Source organism: Rhinatrema bivittatum, chromosome 6 (genome assembly GCF_901001135.1).
Source record: "Rhinatrema bivittatum chromosome 6, aRhiBiv1.1, whole genome shotgun sequence".
Lineage (NCBI taxonomy): Eukaryota > Metazoa > Chordata > Amphibia > Gymnophiona > Rhinatrematidae > Rhinatrema > Rhinatrema bivittatum.
The window spans coordinates 327,366,456-327,384,279 of record NC_042620.1 but is presented as its reverse complement, the minus strand read 5'-3'; the positions used below and the strand labels follow the sequence as shown (position 1 = coordinate 327,384,279).

At 43.9% G+C, this 17,824-nt stretch overlaps 1 protein-coding gene across 1 annotated transcript in view; it reads right to left on the bottom strand.

The window, feature by feature from the left end:
- The window catches only part of ALG13 (ALG13 UDP-N-acetylglucosaminyltransferase subunit), a 116,222-nt gene that overhangs the window by 34,643 nt on the left and 63,755 nt on the right, over nt 1–17,824 (bottom strand). Inside the window, exons 12-19 of the mRNA XM_029607981.1 lie at nt 17,359–17,431; nt 15,125–15,233; nt 11,450–11,514; nt 10,664–10,764; nt 9,575–9,696; nt 5,822–6,059; nt 5,108–5,221; nt 4,083–4,239 (exon numbers count right to left, since the gene is read on the bottom strand). Coding sequence (XP_029463841.1) covers nt 4,083–4,239; nt 5,108–5,221; nt 5,822–6,059; nt 9,575–9,696; nt 10,664–10,764; nt 11,450–11,514; nt 15,125–15,233; nt 17,359–17,431 — 979 coding nt within the window. The remainder of the gene's footprint in view (nt 1–4,082; nt 4,240–5,107; nt 5,222–5,821; nt 6,060–9,574; nt 9,697–10,663; nt 10,765–11,449; nt 11,515–15,124; nt 15,234–17,358; nt 17,432–17,824) is intronic.

Sequence of the window (17,824 nt, the reverse complement as noted above, 5' to 3'; positions counted from 1 at the left end):
CCACGACGCAAATTCTGAGATAGGAACCACCAATCGAGACTGGAACGTGCAGAGTCTGTAAGAGGAAGGGGAAGATGAAACTGTTCCGACACCCAATTCCAGCAGGAGAGCAATGCTGACTGAAGTGGTCTCAAATGAGAAAATGCCCACGGAACTAAGTCCAAAGTGGAAGCCATGGAGCTTAGAATCTGTAGATAATGCCAGACTTTGGGGAGGAGACTTGGACAAGACCCGAATTTGACACTGTAGTTTGATGATCCGTTGTTCCGTGAGAAAAACTCCCCCGCCGGGTGTTGAACAGGGCTCCCAGAAACTCCAAGGACTGGGATGGTACCAAGTGGTTCTTTGCCAGGTTGACAACCCAGCCCAATGACTGCAGAAACTGAAGAACAAGACACAGTCAAGAGATAGAGATGTTCCGACTTCACTCGAATGAGCCAATCGTCTAGGTAGGGATGAACAAAGAATCCCTCTTTTCGGAGCTGTGCGGCTACTACAATCATTTTGGTAAAGATCCTGGGTGCCGTGGCGAGACCGAAAGGAATTGCGCAAAATTGAAAAGTGGTCCCCCAGAATCGAGAACCACAGGAACTTCTGATGGTCGGACCGAATTCCTATGTGAAGATATGCCTCGGTCAGGTCCAAAGAAGCTAGGAACTCGCCTTTGTGAACGGATGCCAGGACCACTCTTAAGGTTTCCATGCGAAACCTTGGGATTCTCAGACATTGATTGACTCTTTTTAGGTCCAGAACGGGACAAAATGTGCTGTCTTTTTTGGGTATGACGAAGTAGATGGAATAACGGTCCTTTCGTCGCTCCAATGGAGATACTGGCACAATGGCTCCAAGCTCTCTTAGACGATGTAAGGTGTCTCACACCGCCTGACACTTTTGAGTGTAAGAACATGGAGAGATGAGAAAACAGTCGCGAGGGCGCCGTACAAAATCTAAGGTGTAGCCTTGTTTTATCACAGTAAGGACCCACTGATCTGATGTTATTTTGGTCCACTCCTTGAAATAGAGAGAATCTGTTTCCTACTACTGAAACAGAGGAATGGACCGGCCTTATCTCATTGAGAGGTTTTCGCTCCACCAGAGGACTGGGAGGGACCAGGTCTCCCATAACGACGTCCTCGAAAGGACTGAAGCTAAGATTGCTGTCTAGCAGGCTGTTGCCGAAAAGAAGAACCTGAAGAGCGGGAGGAGCGAAACCTGCTGTTTCCTCGTAAACAGGATCTGGAAGATAACTATCCCCTTGTCCTGAGCCTATCCTCAGGCAGACAATGTACCTTATTTTCTCCTAAGGAATGAATCAAGTCCTCAAGATCCTTCCCAAAGAGAAGTTTACCCTTAAAGGGTAAAGATCCCAATTGAGCTTTTGAAGGGACATATGCAGACCAGTGTCTTAACCAGAGAAGTCTGCGGGCAGAGACAGCCGAAACCATTGATCTGGCTGAGGTACATAACAAATCAAAGAGCGTCAGCACTGTAAGCAACAACGGCTTCCAAACGCCCAGCTTGAATAGCCTCGGACTAAGAAAGAAGAATTATTCTGCAGGAGCTGAACGCAGCAAAATCCTGCTCTTAAAGCAAAACTACTGCACATAGCAGCTTGGACTCCAAGAGCCGAAACTTCAAGAATCTTTTTAAGTTGAACCTCTAACTTTTGATCCTGAAGATCTTTGAGAGCTGTAGTACCGGTAACCAGGATTGTAGTCTTTTTGGTAATAGCAGAGACCGCTGCATCAACCTTGGGAACACGCAAAAGGTCCAAAGCATCCTCAGGCAGAGGATATAGCTTATCCATGGCCTTGCTTGCTGACTGTTAATCCCAAGTCAGGGGTGTCCCATTCACGAAATAAGTCTGTAACTGAAAGATGAAAAGAAAAAGACCGAGTGGGACCACGAAGACCAACCATGAACCCATATGAGAATCCTCTAGCTGGGAATCAATTCCCAACTCCTCAAGAATCGCAGGAATGAGAGGAAGAAGCTAATCCTTCCTGAAGAGGCAGACCACATGAGTACCCTGAGAGGGCAAGGGATCTTGACCAGCAGCAGAATCAGGGTCCTGAGGAGAAATGTCGCTTGGGTCCCCCTGGTCTGACTGACGTATCAGAAGAAGTGTCAGGTATGTGCCAAGACACTGGAGTCCTAAGAGAGCGTTTAAGCTGGGAACATCTATCCCCTGCGAGACAATGGTACTGAAAAATGGTACTACAGGAACGAAAATTATCAGGTAAGAACTAATTTTCCTTTCCCTGAATGTACCTGGATCAGTCCAGACCATGGGATGTGCCAAAGCTTCCCTACAAAGGGTGGGACCCAGACAGTCCCGCTCGAAGCACTTGCCGACCAAAGGAACCAAAAACTGGAGCCGGAACATCAAGATGGTAGTGATGAGCAAAGGTATGAAGGGATTTCCATGTAGCCACCCTACATATTTCTTGCGGCGACACCGAATGAGACTCCGCCCAAGAAGTCGCTTGAGAACGTAAAGAATGAGCTTTTAGGCCCTCAGGAACTGCTCGGCCCTTGCAAATGTAGGCCGAAGAAGTCGCCTCCTTCAACCAGCGAGCGATCGTAGCCTTAGAAGCTTGCTTCCCCCTGTTGGGTCCACTCCACAGGACAAAAAGATGATCGGAAACCCGAAAATCATTAGTGACCTCAAGATATTGCAATAAGACTCATTTGACATAGAGACGACGAAGATCACTATTACCAGACGCTGCGATATCCTCTGGTGAAAAAGAAGGAAGTTCCACGGACTGGTTAACATGAAAAGACGAGACAACCTTAGGTAAGAAAGAAGAGACGGTCTTGAGAGAGACGCCCAAGTCACGCAAGTAAGGGTCTCTACGGGAAAGACGTAACAAACCATGATAGGTTCTTTCAGAATTCCGTAGGGTCCATAAATAGCCAATGAGAAAGAGAAAGTCTTTCAACCGCCATTTAGACGCTCAAAAGGATCCGTGATTTACTGCTTGGACAACAAAACAGAGAATACTTTGAGCAGTGTTAAAACATTCGAAGATTCTTTTGAGAGAATAACCCCTGAGGAAGGTGCTAAATTGAAACTTGTACAGGTTGGGACTTTCATTTGTCACGAAGAAATATTGGACATAAAAAAGAAATACTCTCTAAGCTAAGAATCTTCATTTTGGTGGTGTATATGATGCAGTTTTGCACAATAGGAGAAAGTTTGCACACACATACTTATAAAAAATGAATTTTATAGCTAAAATTTATACCATATATAAAAGATAGGATGGAGGTTTGTTTGATTATAAAAGAATATAGTGAGGCATCCTGGATGGAGCACACTGAACAACATATGAAACTACCTCATTCCATTCAAAAACTTTTTTCTAACTTTTCACTTTATAAACAAGAGTGTATATGGCAATATTCTAAAGATTGATTGGATATACTGTGGAGTTTATGTTTAAAATGATGAGTTTCAACCCAGCACAGTGATCTTGATTGAGTAGATATTGATCCATGACTATAGCAGGAAGGCCAGGGTGTAACTGAATATGGGTCTGCACTTTGGGCACAAACGAAGGGGTGAGCTCCTTTGTTGTGCTCCTTCATGTGTACGCGCCTAACAGTACAAGCACCTACAGCATCACCACCATAGTGAGGATTCTTCATTGGTGGGTGGGCAGGTGCAGCCTTCAGGGCACTGGCATCTCCTTCCTCTCTCTGGGGAGGGGAGGGAGCATCCTTCCGGTGTTGCCCTGCCAGTGGTTCACCCTGCTGGTGGAGAAGGGTGGTGTCAGAGGCCTGGCAACTTCCGTGCCGGCTGTGCTGGATGGCGTTGCCGCAGCAACGAGGATTCTTAATCAGTGGGCGGGCGGGCGGTTTTAAACATAAAAAGGTTCATATTCATCCTCTATTAATGAGGTATACATTATTCAGTGCATGAAACTGATGCTACACTAGTTGGGAGGAGCAAAAAAAAAAAAAGGGGAAAACTACATATCCAAAAACTTCATTAAAAAGATCAACCAAATCAGTTACAGTTAAGAAGTTCCTGTGTTAAAATCTACCAGAAGATCAGCTAGCAACAAGAGACTTACAGTTAAAGCCGGGAAAGCTGTTTCGTCCCCCTCTTCAATCTCATAGTAAGTGATCGTTTCTTCCAGACCTCTGGGCTCTTCTCCATTTTCAGGGACAAAACCGTACTGGCATTCCTTATTCAGGCAGTGCATCTGCCTGCGACTTCGGCTGTAGGACCTAGAGTTGGGGAGGCAGAATCACACCAAGCGCTAGAGGTAAATATGGATCCTCGCTATCAAGGGTGAGAATTTTGACGACTCTAGCGACGTGGACACCTATCTGTCAAGGATCAGATAGACCACAATCCCTCGTCACACAGCCCATCCAACTGCTTCCGGTCACTGCTGACCTGAAGGAGACCAAACCTGGTGAAGCTCTGCAGATCTTCGGCAAGTCAGTAAGTCACTCCCCCATTTTTGGTTTTCTGAGTAATCAAACTCGGTACTGCAAGTTTATAATTTTAGTGATATTTGCCCTGTTTTTCCAAGAGTAATTCTCAAAATTGTATCCCGATAACCAAAATCTATTGAAAAGGACAATAAATACTCCTTTGCTGTACTTCAATGCATTTGAGCACATTGCTAACACTTGCCTGAAAACCCCTTAGAGCTTTAAGTAACAAAATCTCTCGAGATAGAGGTCAACAGGGCAATTCTTATCTTCCAGAAAATCATTTTAAAAAGCCAGTCAAAAAGCATTTGATGGCAAGAAAGAATCACTTTAAGAAAATGGAAAACATTGGGGCTACACAGTGAAAACTAACAGTACCTTTTCACAAATTCTTTGCACAATAAGAAATGCTCCATGCGTAATACATTAAAAAAAAAAAAGATCTTGTTTCTGCAAAAAATATTCCTTACCACTAACCCTCAAGTGACTCTACTGGTCATTCTACGTATCATTCTTACATGGAGTCAGGAGTCCACAGAAAAACAGAATACAAGTAATATCCAGAGTCACTGCGTAGACTTGCATGCGAAATTTCTGCGTTAGATTTCAATTTGTTTTTTGTTACATGCGCTAAGATTTCCAAGCTGACACTTACCGGGAGCGGTAGGAATAATTGTCGTAACTCTGGTAGCATCTCTTTCCTGGGCTGGGGTAGAACGCTACTTCAGGGCCAACCATGCCGTGCCTGCTTATATACCGCGGCGAGCCCCTACGTGTCCCAAAGCAAAGAATGGCGCCATTACTCCATTTTCTCTTATTCTGAATTAGCTATTTTGATGTTCTAAAGCCATTGCTGCTAAGTAAAGGATTACAAGAAACTGGAGATTTCAGTGCCTATACTCCAAATATACAATCATGTTTTGAATTTTAGTAAAATAAGTTATACAGAAACAAAAAAAAAAAAATGTCTGTAGGTAAGGACCCACATTCCTTCCTTTTTCAATGCCATAGACCAGGGGCAGCCAACTCCAGTCCTCAAGAGCCACAAACAGGGTTCTGGTTTTCAGGATAGTTGTAATCAATATGCATGACAGATTTGCATGCAAATCTATCTCCCATCATATTCAAATTATGCCCCCCCCGTTTGTGGCTCTTGGGGACTGGAGTTAGCCACCCCTGCCACAGACTTTAGTTGATCCGTGCATCCTGTAACTATTAGTCAATTACTTTTTTTGGGGGGTACTTAAAGAAACAATCCCCACCCCCACAAGTCTCTTCCTTTTACTGCTCCTAAGCTTCGCAGGAAGACCTCCCCCCTCCCTCGAAGACAAACACCAAAGCAAGCCGCCTCACTTGAGAAGAGCCATACCTGGTCAGCCCGTACCCGCGGCCATGCCTGTGAGGAGACTGCGGAGGGCGGTAGTGTTCGTAGGATGCCAGGTTTCCAGGATTCTGGGGACAGTGGATGGGAGAAGAGCGCCCGGAAGGAACGTTATGCTGCAGCCGCGGTGGGAGAACGGGCATGCCTCTAGTGTAAGCCACCGTCATACAGACTTCCTTTCCTCGCGCCTTCTTGAACAGCCGCTTTCGAGACTTCATATCCAGCTCTGCAGTTTCACAAACGGACAACGTTAAGAGCAGCTGTACTGGGGTCCTGAGGAAGGCTTATCCTTTGCAAGCTGAGATGCCATTAAATCAGACCAAACACAGAATTACAACATTTTGGAGAGCTTGTTGGTCTAATACAACGGTCAAAAATCCATCCAAGGAAAAGGTTGATTTTATATACTGCCTTTAGCACTAGGACGAGGATACGAGATAACCTTGTACTAAACTCAATACAACTTGCCCCTCCCAAGATTCATAAGAACATAAGAAATTGCCATGCTGGGTCAGACCAAGGGTCCATCAAGCTCAGCATCCTGTTTCCAACAGTGGCCAATCCAGGCCACAAGAACCTGGCAATTACCCAAACACTAAGAAGATCCCATGCTACTGATGCAATTAATAGCAGTGGCTATTCCCCAAGTAAACTTGATTAATAGCCGTTAATGGACTTCTCCTCCAAGAACTTATCCAAACCTTTTTTGAACCCAGCTACACTAACTGCACTAACCACATCCTCTGGCAACAAATTCCAGAGCTTTATTATGCCTTGAGTGAAAGATTTTTCTCAGATTAGTCTTAAATGTGCTAATTGCTAACTTCATGGAATGCCCCCTAGTCCTTCTATTATTCTAAAGTGAAAATAAACGATTCACATCTACTCGTTCAAGACCTCTCATGATCTTAGACCTCTATCATACCCCCCTCAGCCATCTTCTCCAAGCTGAAAGTCCTAATCTCTTCAGCCTTTCCTCATAGGGGAGCTGTTCCATCCCCTTTATCATTTTGGTTGCCCTTCTCTGTACCTTCTCCATCGCAACTATATCTTTTTTGAGATGCGGCGACCAGAATTGTACACAGTATTCAAGGTGCGGTCTCACCATGGAGCGATATAGAGGCATTATGACATTTTCCGTTTTATTAACCATTCCCTTCCTAATAATTCCTAACATTCTATTTGCTTTTTTGACTGCTGCCGCACACTGAGCCGACGATTTTAAAGTATTATCCACTATGATGCCTAGATCTTTTTCCTGGGTGGTAGCTCCTAATATGGAACCTAACATCGTGTAACTACAGCAAGGGTTATTTTTCCCTACAGTGAAGGCATTTCTTCAATACTGGTGATGCTCAAGCACTCACAGAGCTGGCACCAACCATAGGTGTCAGCTCTGTGATATCAGGGAAGATATTTTAAGTTTTCCTTCCATATTTTTATGGCTTTCCTTCCATAGTTTTACTAAGCATGGTTTCCTGTCTGAACTTCCCTGAACACAATTTCTAAACCCTACAATTTGGGAGCATTTCTTTAAAAAAAATGAGAACACTAACACACTTATTACAAGGAGGGTTTTTTTGTGGACGTATGATTATGTAAAATCATTTTACAGGCTTTTTTGCTTTACAAATAATCTTTTAGGCCAGGCTTATGACAACATCTGAAGTCCTTTTTCATCTTAAAAAAAAAAAGTACTATTAATTACTCACCAGTTTGTATTTTGTTGAGTATTTTTTCAAGTTTTTTTTTTTTGTACCTTGGGGTCTCAGTTTGCTATCTGATTAACTTAGCTACACTGCAAGGGCACTAACTTGATCAAACAGCTCATTCGAGCTGCACCACAATTGATCTGGATATCCGTTTCAGACAACATCCAACAGTCTGGGTAAGCAAGCATCGGGGTAACTTGCTTGATGTGGCGGTTACAACCCTTAACCATTAAGCCTTTGATGCAACTCCAACATAACTCTCTGCATCAATGGCAAAAGTTTGAATCAGTTACCAACCAACAAGATCCCCGAACTTGGTGGTCGGCGAAACAGATAGGTATGGGAAAATAAGTGTGAGAGCTTGATGGGCAGACTGGATGGGCTGATTGGTCTTTTTCTGCTGTCATTTCTATGTTTCTATTTCCTGAAACCAAATGTAATCTTCCTCCCCCGCTGCCCCCCCCAACTGGTCCCTTAGAAACCCAGGGTACTCATTTCTTTAGGTATTTCCCTATCCCCAGAGAGTTTGCAATCTAACCCCTAGATTTATCATTTTGCTATAAAATTGTGAAAAATAGCACCTGTGATAAAAAAGGGGCGTGGTTAGAGTAATTTTACTGATACCGCATAGCTATCTTACCAAAATGCACATTAAATTCGTCGCACCCATGATGTTTTCACATCGCAAGCCCAGACAGGCTTTTAATCGCACTTTGGGGGGGGGGGGGGGAAGAGAAAGAGAAAAGAGAGAAAGAGAAAGAGAAAGAGAAAAAGAGAGAGAAAGAGAGACTAGGTCAAGAGTACATTGTACAAATCTACTCTTTATCACTCCAAATCACAATTATTACCAATTCAAGGGAATTTAGGCTTTACGGTGGATGATAATGCGGCAGATTTTCAGCGCTGGAAATCTAAGGGTGCAGCTGCTGCATATTTTGGAGGGTGGTGGTACGATTCTGTCTTTTCAGCAGCTGAAAAATAACTGCGCCTTGAATAATAGTTTTCTTATCTCCAATTATTACACTACGCAGTTTTGTTTCCAGTGGAAAACTTGGGACTTTTTAAAAAAAATTTTAACTCCCTAGAAACAGTTCACACACATCAAGAGGCAAATAAATCATCATTTAAACTAAAAAAGCAAGAGCACTGGAGATTTAGAAAGCAGCAATTTAAAATAATGAAGATTAGAAAACAAAAATTAAGTGTTTGCTCCTGGGTAGGGACCAGAATCCGTCCCGAGAGTTTGTTAGAGAGGGGGGAGGGATACAGAGGGAAGGACTCAAACTGGAAACGGTGCCAGAATGCTGGAGGGCAGATTCTGGTCACTAACAGCGCGCCATGGAATTAAAGAAAGAGAAAAAAAAGGTTAGGCTTGTTCTTTTTCCCTGGAAAAACCAACAGGGGTGGAAGGTGGGCAACTGCCCAAATGCCCCATTACGAGAGAGAGAAAGAGGCTTTACAACCGTGCGATTCATTGCTGGAACTGCCATGCTGCAGGGGTACAATGCCATGCCCTGCTCTGATTTTTATTTTGGCAGGGATGGGGGGAAATCGGGTCTGTTGGCCTGGTAAGATTTAAATATATTCCCACACACACACATTTAATCAGCTGTACTCTGTATCTAACCGGTAAAAGGTTGAATGGATGACTTTAGGGCTGCTCTGAGGCAGGCAGGTAACCCAGATATTCAGCGTTACCCAGTAAACATAGCCAAATAAGTCTGACCCGCCCTGAATGCTCTTCAAGTTATCCGGCTAATCATTTACCAGAAAACTCTGGGGCATTCAGACAGTTAGAAGAGTTAAACCCCTTTCTCTATGGACCTCATGATAAATAGATTTTTTTTAATCTGTAATAAAATGTGTGATTCCCATACTTGATGTATTATTCTACCTAGCACCACAGTTCTCCTCTCTGTGGGGAGCATTTGCTATTTTATGACACGCTGCAAGATTTTTCTGCAAAATGTGCTTCTGTACAGCCTTCAGGATTAGCGGCAGAGGATTACACATCAGCTCCGGTACAAACCCATTTCTGTGGCGTAGCCCATCTTCTGGTAACTCCCTCCCTTCCTGGGAGTGCTGACGTTCCAGGCAGGGACAGGGGTCACTTGGGTCACAGGCTTCAGGTTCACAAGGGGGATGATATGCCTACAAAACACATTCCATAATAATCAGATCTACTAATTAATGACTTTGCAGTCCTGTGAAAAGATGTGCAGTGTACGTGCTCATTTTCTGTCTCTGCATATTAGGGATGTGTAGTTCCCAAATTTTCAGTCTGATTCGGTTTTTTTTCTTGTCAGAGGAGTATGTGGGAGGAGGGGAAGGATTTTGTCTAAATTTGATTCATTTACATTTTTTTTATTCAGTTTGTCAAACCAAAAAAAATACACCAGAAAAAACCCACTTAAACTGCTAACAAAAAAAAAAAAAAAGCTTCCAGTGGCCATAGCTGGGTCATCCTGAACCCAAGATTGGCCCTGTGGCTTGGTCCCATCACAGAGGCCTATGACCAGGCCCTCCCAATATCTTCTCTGACAGCAGCAGTGCTGGGTGTGTAAACGTCCAACGTAAGCTCATGTTTCCAGCACTGCCGCTGTCAGAGCAGAGGTTCCCTCGCTCCCGGCACAGATAAATAAGGGACTGATTGGGATGGGGAGACTCCCTGAATCTTCACCGTGGGTGGGTGATGGGGGAGAAGGTGGGGAGGCAACTGAACCAGACTGGGGCCCGGCATACGATGCTGCACACTCTCAAGGGTGTGGGTGGGTGGGTGTGTGTGTGTGTGTGTGTGTGTGTGTGTGTGTGTGTGTGTGTGTGTGTGTGTGTGTGTGTGTGTGTGTGTGTGTGTGTGTGTGTGTGTGTGTGGCATACACAAAATCGAGCGTTCCCCTTTTACTCTGAGCTAATATTAAATGTGTAAAGGTTTCTGGCAGCTCTGCCTCCTCAGAACCCACCCAGGGGACATACACTGGTGCACAAAGTAAGATTCGTGGGGAGGAGACATTCACCCCCCCCCCATCGAGAGAGCATTCTGAAGGTCCCGAAACCAGCGATGCTCCTGCCGTGCACCCCAGCACCGCCCTTCTCCTGGCTACACCGGGCCCAGACTTACTTTTCTGCCAGCTCTTCGATGAACACGGTCACAGAGTTGCTATCATGGCCGACTTCCTGAATATGAGAGTTGTAATACCTGCCCCCTGCTTCCAAGCGCACCTAAGAGAATGAAAATACAAATATTTTATGACAATGCCACTGCACGGCACAGAAAGCATGAAATGCATTACTTACAATACAACGAAACCCTGCTTTTCTTGTTTAGTACGCAGTTATGTGCTTATACCTAACAGGAAAAGATGGTGAATAGAGCATACTGCAGAAATGTCCTAATGCACAGAACCTACTGTAAAGGAATGTGTATATTTTAGTACATTTATGTTTATTACAGTATGTTTTTTAATGTTTATTTTTATTTGGGGAGGTTATTTGTGTTTTATTGCATTTATAATATTTCTATGCTGGCTGTACCTTGACTTGGGCATCCTTTTGAAAGGTAAGCAATTTATTAAACAACTAAAAATGTTTGCAAACCTTCTAATTTGTGATTTTATGTGAAAACAGAATTAAATAGCAGGTAAGGCCTGTAAGGCCCATCTGGTCTGTCATCACCACTTTCCTCTGCAATGCCACAGACTCCACTTAGTCTCTGGTTTCCCGCTCGTGTCTCACAATTGATAAGACACTTCTGTTTTACTTTTAATAAGTTCCATGTATCCCGCTACCCAGACATTTCTCCTGGGGATGCAGCTGAAGGGGGCTTTTGCCCTATCTGGCTTCCCTGGTCGGCAAATTTTTGAAAATGAAATATCTGGTACAAACAGGATCTACAGGATGCACTAACCTGGCACTTGTCCCCTAAACAATACTGCCGCCCTGCAAACACCATGTACTCCATTTTCTGAAGTTCTACGAAAGAAAAAAACAAAACGGGGAGTTACCTACAGCAATATAAACCACACAGCTTTTCTTTCCCCAGTCCATGTAAACCTGTTGCTTTGGGACCTCAGGATGTCATTGCAAGGGAAAACATGCTGCCCCTTCTATTCTTAAATTCCTACAACCCATGGGACCGGGACTTTAATTCTGAGCTGCAGCTGGGAAAATCCATCTTCTTTAGAATGACTTTAGGGACCACCCCCAGTCCCTTGTCCCTGCATCCTCCCCCAACACACCAGGGTGTTCACGGCAGTCCAGGTTTAGTTGTGCATAAAATGTTAACAGAGGAATGGGAATTAGCAGCAGTAATATTAATCTGTGGATGTTATATTGTGTTAAACACACGCGCAAAAGATTAGGAAGGGATCAAAGCAAGGAACTGTCACCTAGCTAGAGAGCTATAAAAAGCAAGGTGGTGACCGGTCAGAAAGTGCAACGGCATGTGCTCGAACAAGACCTGTTTTTAACAACGGCCGATAAAACCAAGACGGTACTGACTTACTGGCAAGTTGTGACAAGTATGATGATAACTATGAGAAAAGTTACACTAACTAATGAGGAAATGGTAACACAGAATACCAGTAGCTTCCAGTACACCCCAGTTTATTTTGACTCGTAGAAGCCTCTTAAATTTCAGAATGGACCATGATCTTCAACTGGGAGCCTGCACGCTGCAGGGGAAGCTGCAGTAGCAAACTTAGCCTATTTATTTTAGTTACACCCGCCTATTCCGAGGAACATCCAAAGCACCGTTCACCAGCCAGGAACATACGTTATAATCACCACAGCATAAACTGCACTTTAACATACAGCACACTTTAAAACTAAAATCAAAACGGCATAAAAACACAACCCAGTAGAACTCATGACAATCAGAATCAACAAAAAACACAAAAGCTTGAAGCATTTCTAATGCTCAGGGGAAGTCAAGCCTTCACCTTTTTGTGAAAAAGATTAGAGAAAAATCTCAATTCTCTCTCCTAGAAGCCTGTTCTACAATATAGATGCAGCAACCAAAAAAGACCTTGCCCTAATCTGCACTCCTTGTATTATCCCAAAGAATGGAACCTGAAGGTCTGAAGATCTTAAAACTCCACATGTCAAATAAAGTGGGCTCTTCAGCTTGGAGAACAGATGGCCAATGGGAGATATAATAGAGGTCTATAAAATCAGAGGATTAGAATAAGTAAATGCAAACTGGTTATTCTTTATTTTTTGATAATACAACAAGGGAGTACTCCATGACGTTAGCAAGAAGCACATTTGAAAGAAATCCAAGAAAATTATCTCAGTCAATGCACAATTAAACTCTGGAATTCATTGCTAGAAGATGTAGTTAAGGTAGTTCGTGCAGCTAGGTTTAAAAATAGGTTTGGACAACTTAATGTAAGAACATAAGAAGTTGCCATACTGGGTCAGACCGAGGGTCCATCAAGCCCAGCATCCTGTTTCCAACAGTGGTCAATCCAGGTTATAAGAACCTGGTAATTACCCAAACACCAAGAAGATCCCATGCTACTGATGCAATTAATAGCAGTGGCTATTCCCTAAGTCAGAGCTTTCCAAACTTTTCATGTTGGTGACACACTTTTTAGACAAACATAATTTCACGACACGGTAATTCAGTCTACTAGTAAACCAGAGGTTAAAGGTTAAACGAACGAAACATATTTCGACAATTTATGTATGTTTCCTTAAATATATACATAAATAAAATGTTTCACGACACAACCTCTCTCATGAAAACCTTAAATTTATATTAAAAATATATATTCCAAGATTCATGTTATTGTTATAATTTATGAGAAACAATAATAAAACAAATTGTCTGTCCCCCCACACACTCATCTCTCTCCTCCCCCCAGCACATGTCTGGCCCCCTCACACTCATATCTCTCCCCCTCAAGCACATGTCTGTCCCCCCAGCACGTTTGCCCCCCACTCACTCATCTCTCTCCTCCCCCTCAAGCACATGTCTGACCCCCACACACTCATTTCTCTCCCCCCCAGCACATGTCTGACCCCCACACACTCATATCTCTCCCCCTCAAGCACATGTCTGACCCCCACACACTCATTTCTCTCCCCCCCAGCACATGTCTGGCCCCCACACACTCATATCTCTCCCCCTCAAGCACATGTCTGCCCCCCCAGCACGTTTGCCCCCCACCTCACTCATCTCTCTCCCCCCAGCACGTCTGGCCCCCACACTCATGTACCTCGTCTTTTTGATTGTTGCCAGTTAAGTGCTTCACTCCCTTCCATGATCACCAGACACTGCTGCTTGCAATCAGAGCTCCTCATGGCCAGGCCTCATCGGCAGCAGCAGCCAATGCAAGGATGGCTGGGCTCGTTCCACCCACCAAGCCCCCCAAAAAAACGCGATAGACAGCAAAAATCACCCAATAAGCAACCCATAAACTGAAAAAAAAAGTGAATCTCTAGAAAAAAAAAGCCCAAACTCGCATCAGAGTTGACCGGGCTTGCGCGACACACCTGCACACTGCAGGCGACACACTAACGTGTCCCGACACACAGTTTGGAAAGCTCTGCCTTAGTGAACTTAATAGCAGGTAATGGACTTCTCCTCCAAGAACTTATCCAAACTTTTTTTTTTTTTTTTTAAACAGCTACACTAACTGCACTAACCACATCCTCTGGCAACAAATTACAGAGTTTGTTGAGTGAAAAAGAATTTTCTCCGATTAGTTTTAAATGTGCCCCATGCTAACTTCATGGAGTGTCCCCTAGTCTTTCTACTATCCGAAAGAGTAAATAACAGATTCACATCTACCCGTTCTAGACCTCTCATGATCTTAAAGACCTCTATCATATCCCCCCCTCAGCCATCTCTTCTCCAAGCTGAACAGCCCTAATCTCTTCCTGGAGAGAAGTCCATAAACTGCTATTAATCAAGGAATAGCCATTGCTTATACTGGCATCAGTAGCATGGGATCTATTTAAAGTTTGGATACTTGTAACCTGGATTGGGCGTCTGCATAAATATTAAAGAGTATGGAGAAAGGGGGAAGAGGGGAATCCTTGGGGGAAAGGATGCAGCTACGTGCTGAAAGAGAAGGTAACCCTCCCCAAACCACTGCCTGCATGGATCTGTGTGTCAGAAAGGAGGTTCTCCATGGTTCATCTCCTACCCTACTGTAATCCAGCCAGAGGGAATGCTCCAGCAGATCAAAATGCTGATGAAAGAGCATCATCACTACCCAGACCCTGAAAAAGATCCAACGCTTAGGTCACCACCATCAAGTCACAGCTCTCTGTGCACTAACTATTCAGCCTCCAACCCAAGAGCAACATCTCAAGCTGCTTCCAACAAAACAGTGCACCCAAGCAAGGGCAAAGATGTTAAAACTGAAGCTCCCTGCACGGTAGTTTGTCAAGAGAAAGAAAATGGGGAAAATGGGCACGTGAAAGAAAAATGTAGAGCACGCCAGTAATCCTCCCCAGCCCCGGGATGATGCAGCACAGTACTACACACTCATAACATTTACTTATCAATATTCCACTTTTGAGATACTTCAGAACAGATTACAAAATTTGGAAAAAAAATGTTTTCAATTACCTTTACGACTGTCCAGCCAGACATCAAACTCTACATTCCTGTAAATCTCTGGATCCAGGGCTTTTAACACCTTGTAGGGAAATGGCATCTTGGAAGGGTTTTCTGAAGACTGAACAGTAGTCAAAAGTTGTATGAAAACTGAGATGTGTTTTAGGTGTTCAGAGAAACTGTGTGTACTGGCGTGGTCAGAACTACATCTCCAGGCTGGAGATCATTCTGCCCAGCCAGTACATGACTTCTCTCTTATACCATAAAATGACACCGTTTGCAGCGATGAACTACTACAATCTTCATGCACCTAGGGTGGATCCGGCACTTAGCAACGCAATGCCCTTTTCTATTCCGCCTGTCTGCTGCATCCATGCTATACTTAGGGCCGCTGCTCCCCATCTTGCTTCCTTAGGCAAACCAACAACTACTGTGCTGTCCCCCCCCCTTCCAGTGGTAACTGTGGCCCAAGCAATGGTAATCGGAGAAAGCATGGCCTGTGAACCAGCACACGATCCATCGCGTGCTGATCCACAGGCCATGTGAAAGGCCTGGTCCACAGGCCTTTCCCCAGAGGTTTCCTCACTTAGCAGGAATGTCAACCCCCGTGCTGGCTTCACAGGTCCCACACTCTCACAGCTACTACTCCAGTTATGCAGCACTGTACAAAAACACACAGTCCCTGCTCTGTAGAGCTTACAATCTAATCAAGACAAGCCTACAGGCAAAAACTGTCTCTAGCACATCATCAACTCACACCTCCCTCCCCTTTTCAGGCAGGGAGAGAGGATGGAAGGGTTGGCCAATTATATCCCTATAAGAAATAATTAAGGTTTCTGCTTCAACGAGGAGAGGGAGGCAATTCTGAAACTTGCATTCATACAAGGAAAAGCTTGAAACTCTGGCCAGCAGGGGACAAGGGGTGGATTTGCAACCTTTGAAGTGGGTGCAAAAATCCATGCTGAAGGTGTAGCCCGATGAAGCTCTCCAGCATCTGCCACTCCCCCACCATTCAAAGCTCTCTCACACATCCCCCTCCATGGCTCTCATGCATCCCTTCTACCCCAGTTCTCCCGTCTGCTGTGCAACTCATGACAGTACAGCCCTTGGGGAGAAAACGGGTGCCAGAACGCTCAATTTTGCATTTCTGACCAGGCAAAGGGCATGAACCACTTCCTCACATCCCTTCCTCCCTTTCCTTCCACATTCAGCAGCCCCTGGCTGCATTCTCCTGAGTAGAGGGGGAAAAAAAAAAAAAAAAGTCAGCTGCAGGACATAAAAAGCAGCAGCTGAAGTCTGCCTGCTGATCCCCTTCACCATTAGAAAGAGCAGGTTCTCTGGTGCAGCTCCCCAGAATTTACCACCTTCTGCACCCTTGTTGTTATACTGCACGCATCCAGGATTACTGCAGCCTTTTCATGCAGTGCACTTTTACAAGATCTACCATATCGACCTAGCGTACTACACCAGAGCTCACTCTGGATACCAGAGGCGCTTCTAGTTCGTAGATTCTCAAAAGAATTTAGAAACATCTATTCATTTTTATGTTTATTAGTAACATTTCTTTTCTGCTTATAGCACTTTTGTGCTCCAAAGCAGATTCAAGCATGTGTACATATAACATCAAGGCAGACGCCACAGTAAAAGAAACAGACAATTCATTGCTCAACCCCCATAAATTCTGTGTGTTGAATCTTTAGGAAGTATATGGAATACACCTCTGAACCAATGGGCTTTCAGGTGCTTCCTAAAAACAGATATCAATGGACTTCTCTCAACTCCAAAACATAGCTGGTTCCATAGTGTCAGACTGACCACGGAGAAAGCCCAGGAGTGTGTTTGTCTGCAGTTTTGCTGGATTTACAGGGGGAATTGCTGCTTGATGGCCATTGGAAAACCAGAGTTTATGGTACGGCATTTACACCCTGATCGCCTGTTCCTCTGGTACTCCAAGCTGCCCTCTCGAGACTAGCATTACAAAGTTTAATCCTCGTTTTATTTAAAAGAGCTGGGAAAACAGGTTTCTCCATCTTGTGCAGCGGAAATAGACCAAATGAGGTCCCCTGCATGGGTTAGGGGGGGAAAAATGTAAGATCAGGCAGAGGACGCTGCTTGGAAAACCTCAGCTAATGCTGCTTCTTTCTGGTCAACAGATTCCCAGCATTGAAAACATGTAAAAGCCATAGCTGTAGCATCAACCCTTGAACAAACAAAACACATGAAAAATTACGAGTGGAATGTCGCACCTTCATTTCATCAGTTGCTTGCTTGCTTTTGTCCGGCAGATTGTCAACATTACTCCCATCCCAGTCTTGTACTCTGCATAATTTAAAATGAACATAGACAACTTGTAAAACACATGCCCATAAAAATATAAGATCTGATTCAAAAAAATATATATATAATTCAACTTTAAAAAAAAATTACAAAAATCAACAGCTCATTCTAGTCCACATATTACAGATGTTAAACACAAACTGCTAGAATTATCCATATTTTTACCACAAAAAAAGGCAGCTTAAGAGGTCAGTATTAACCAAGCACACAACGAGGGCTTTAGAGGCTGAGAGAAGGTTACAACTCTAACCTAACTCATTTTAAAGCTTATTTTATTATGTAATCTATTCAATGTCATTTACAATTCTTGACTTTTTCATACAATTGCTTTTCACTTTTCTGTTTAAGCTTATTTTATTATGTATACATCCTGTT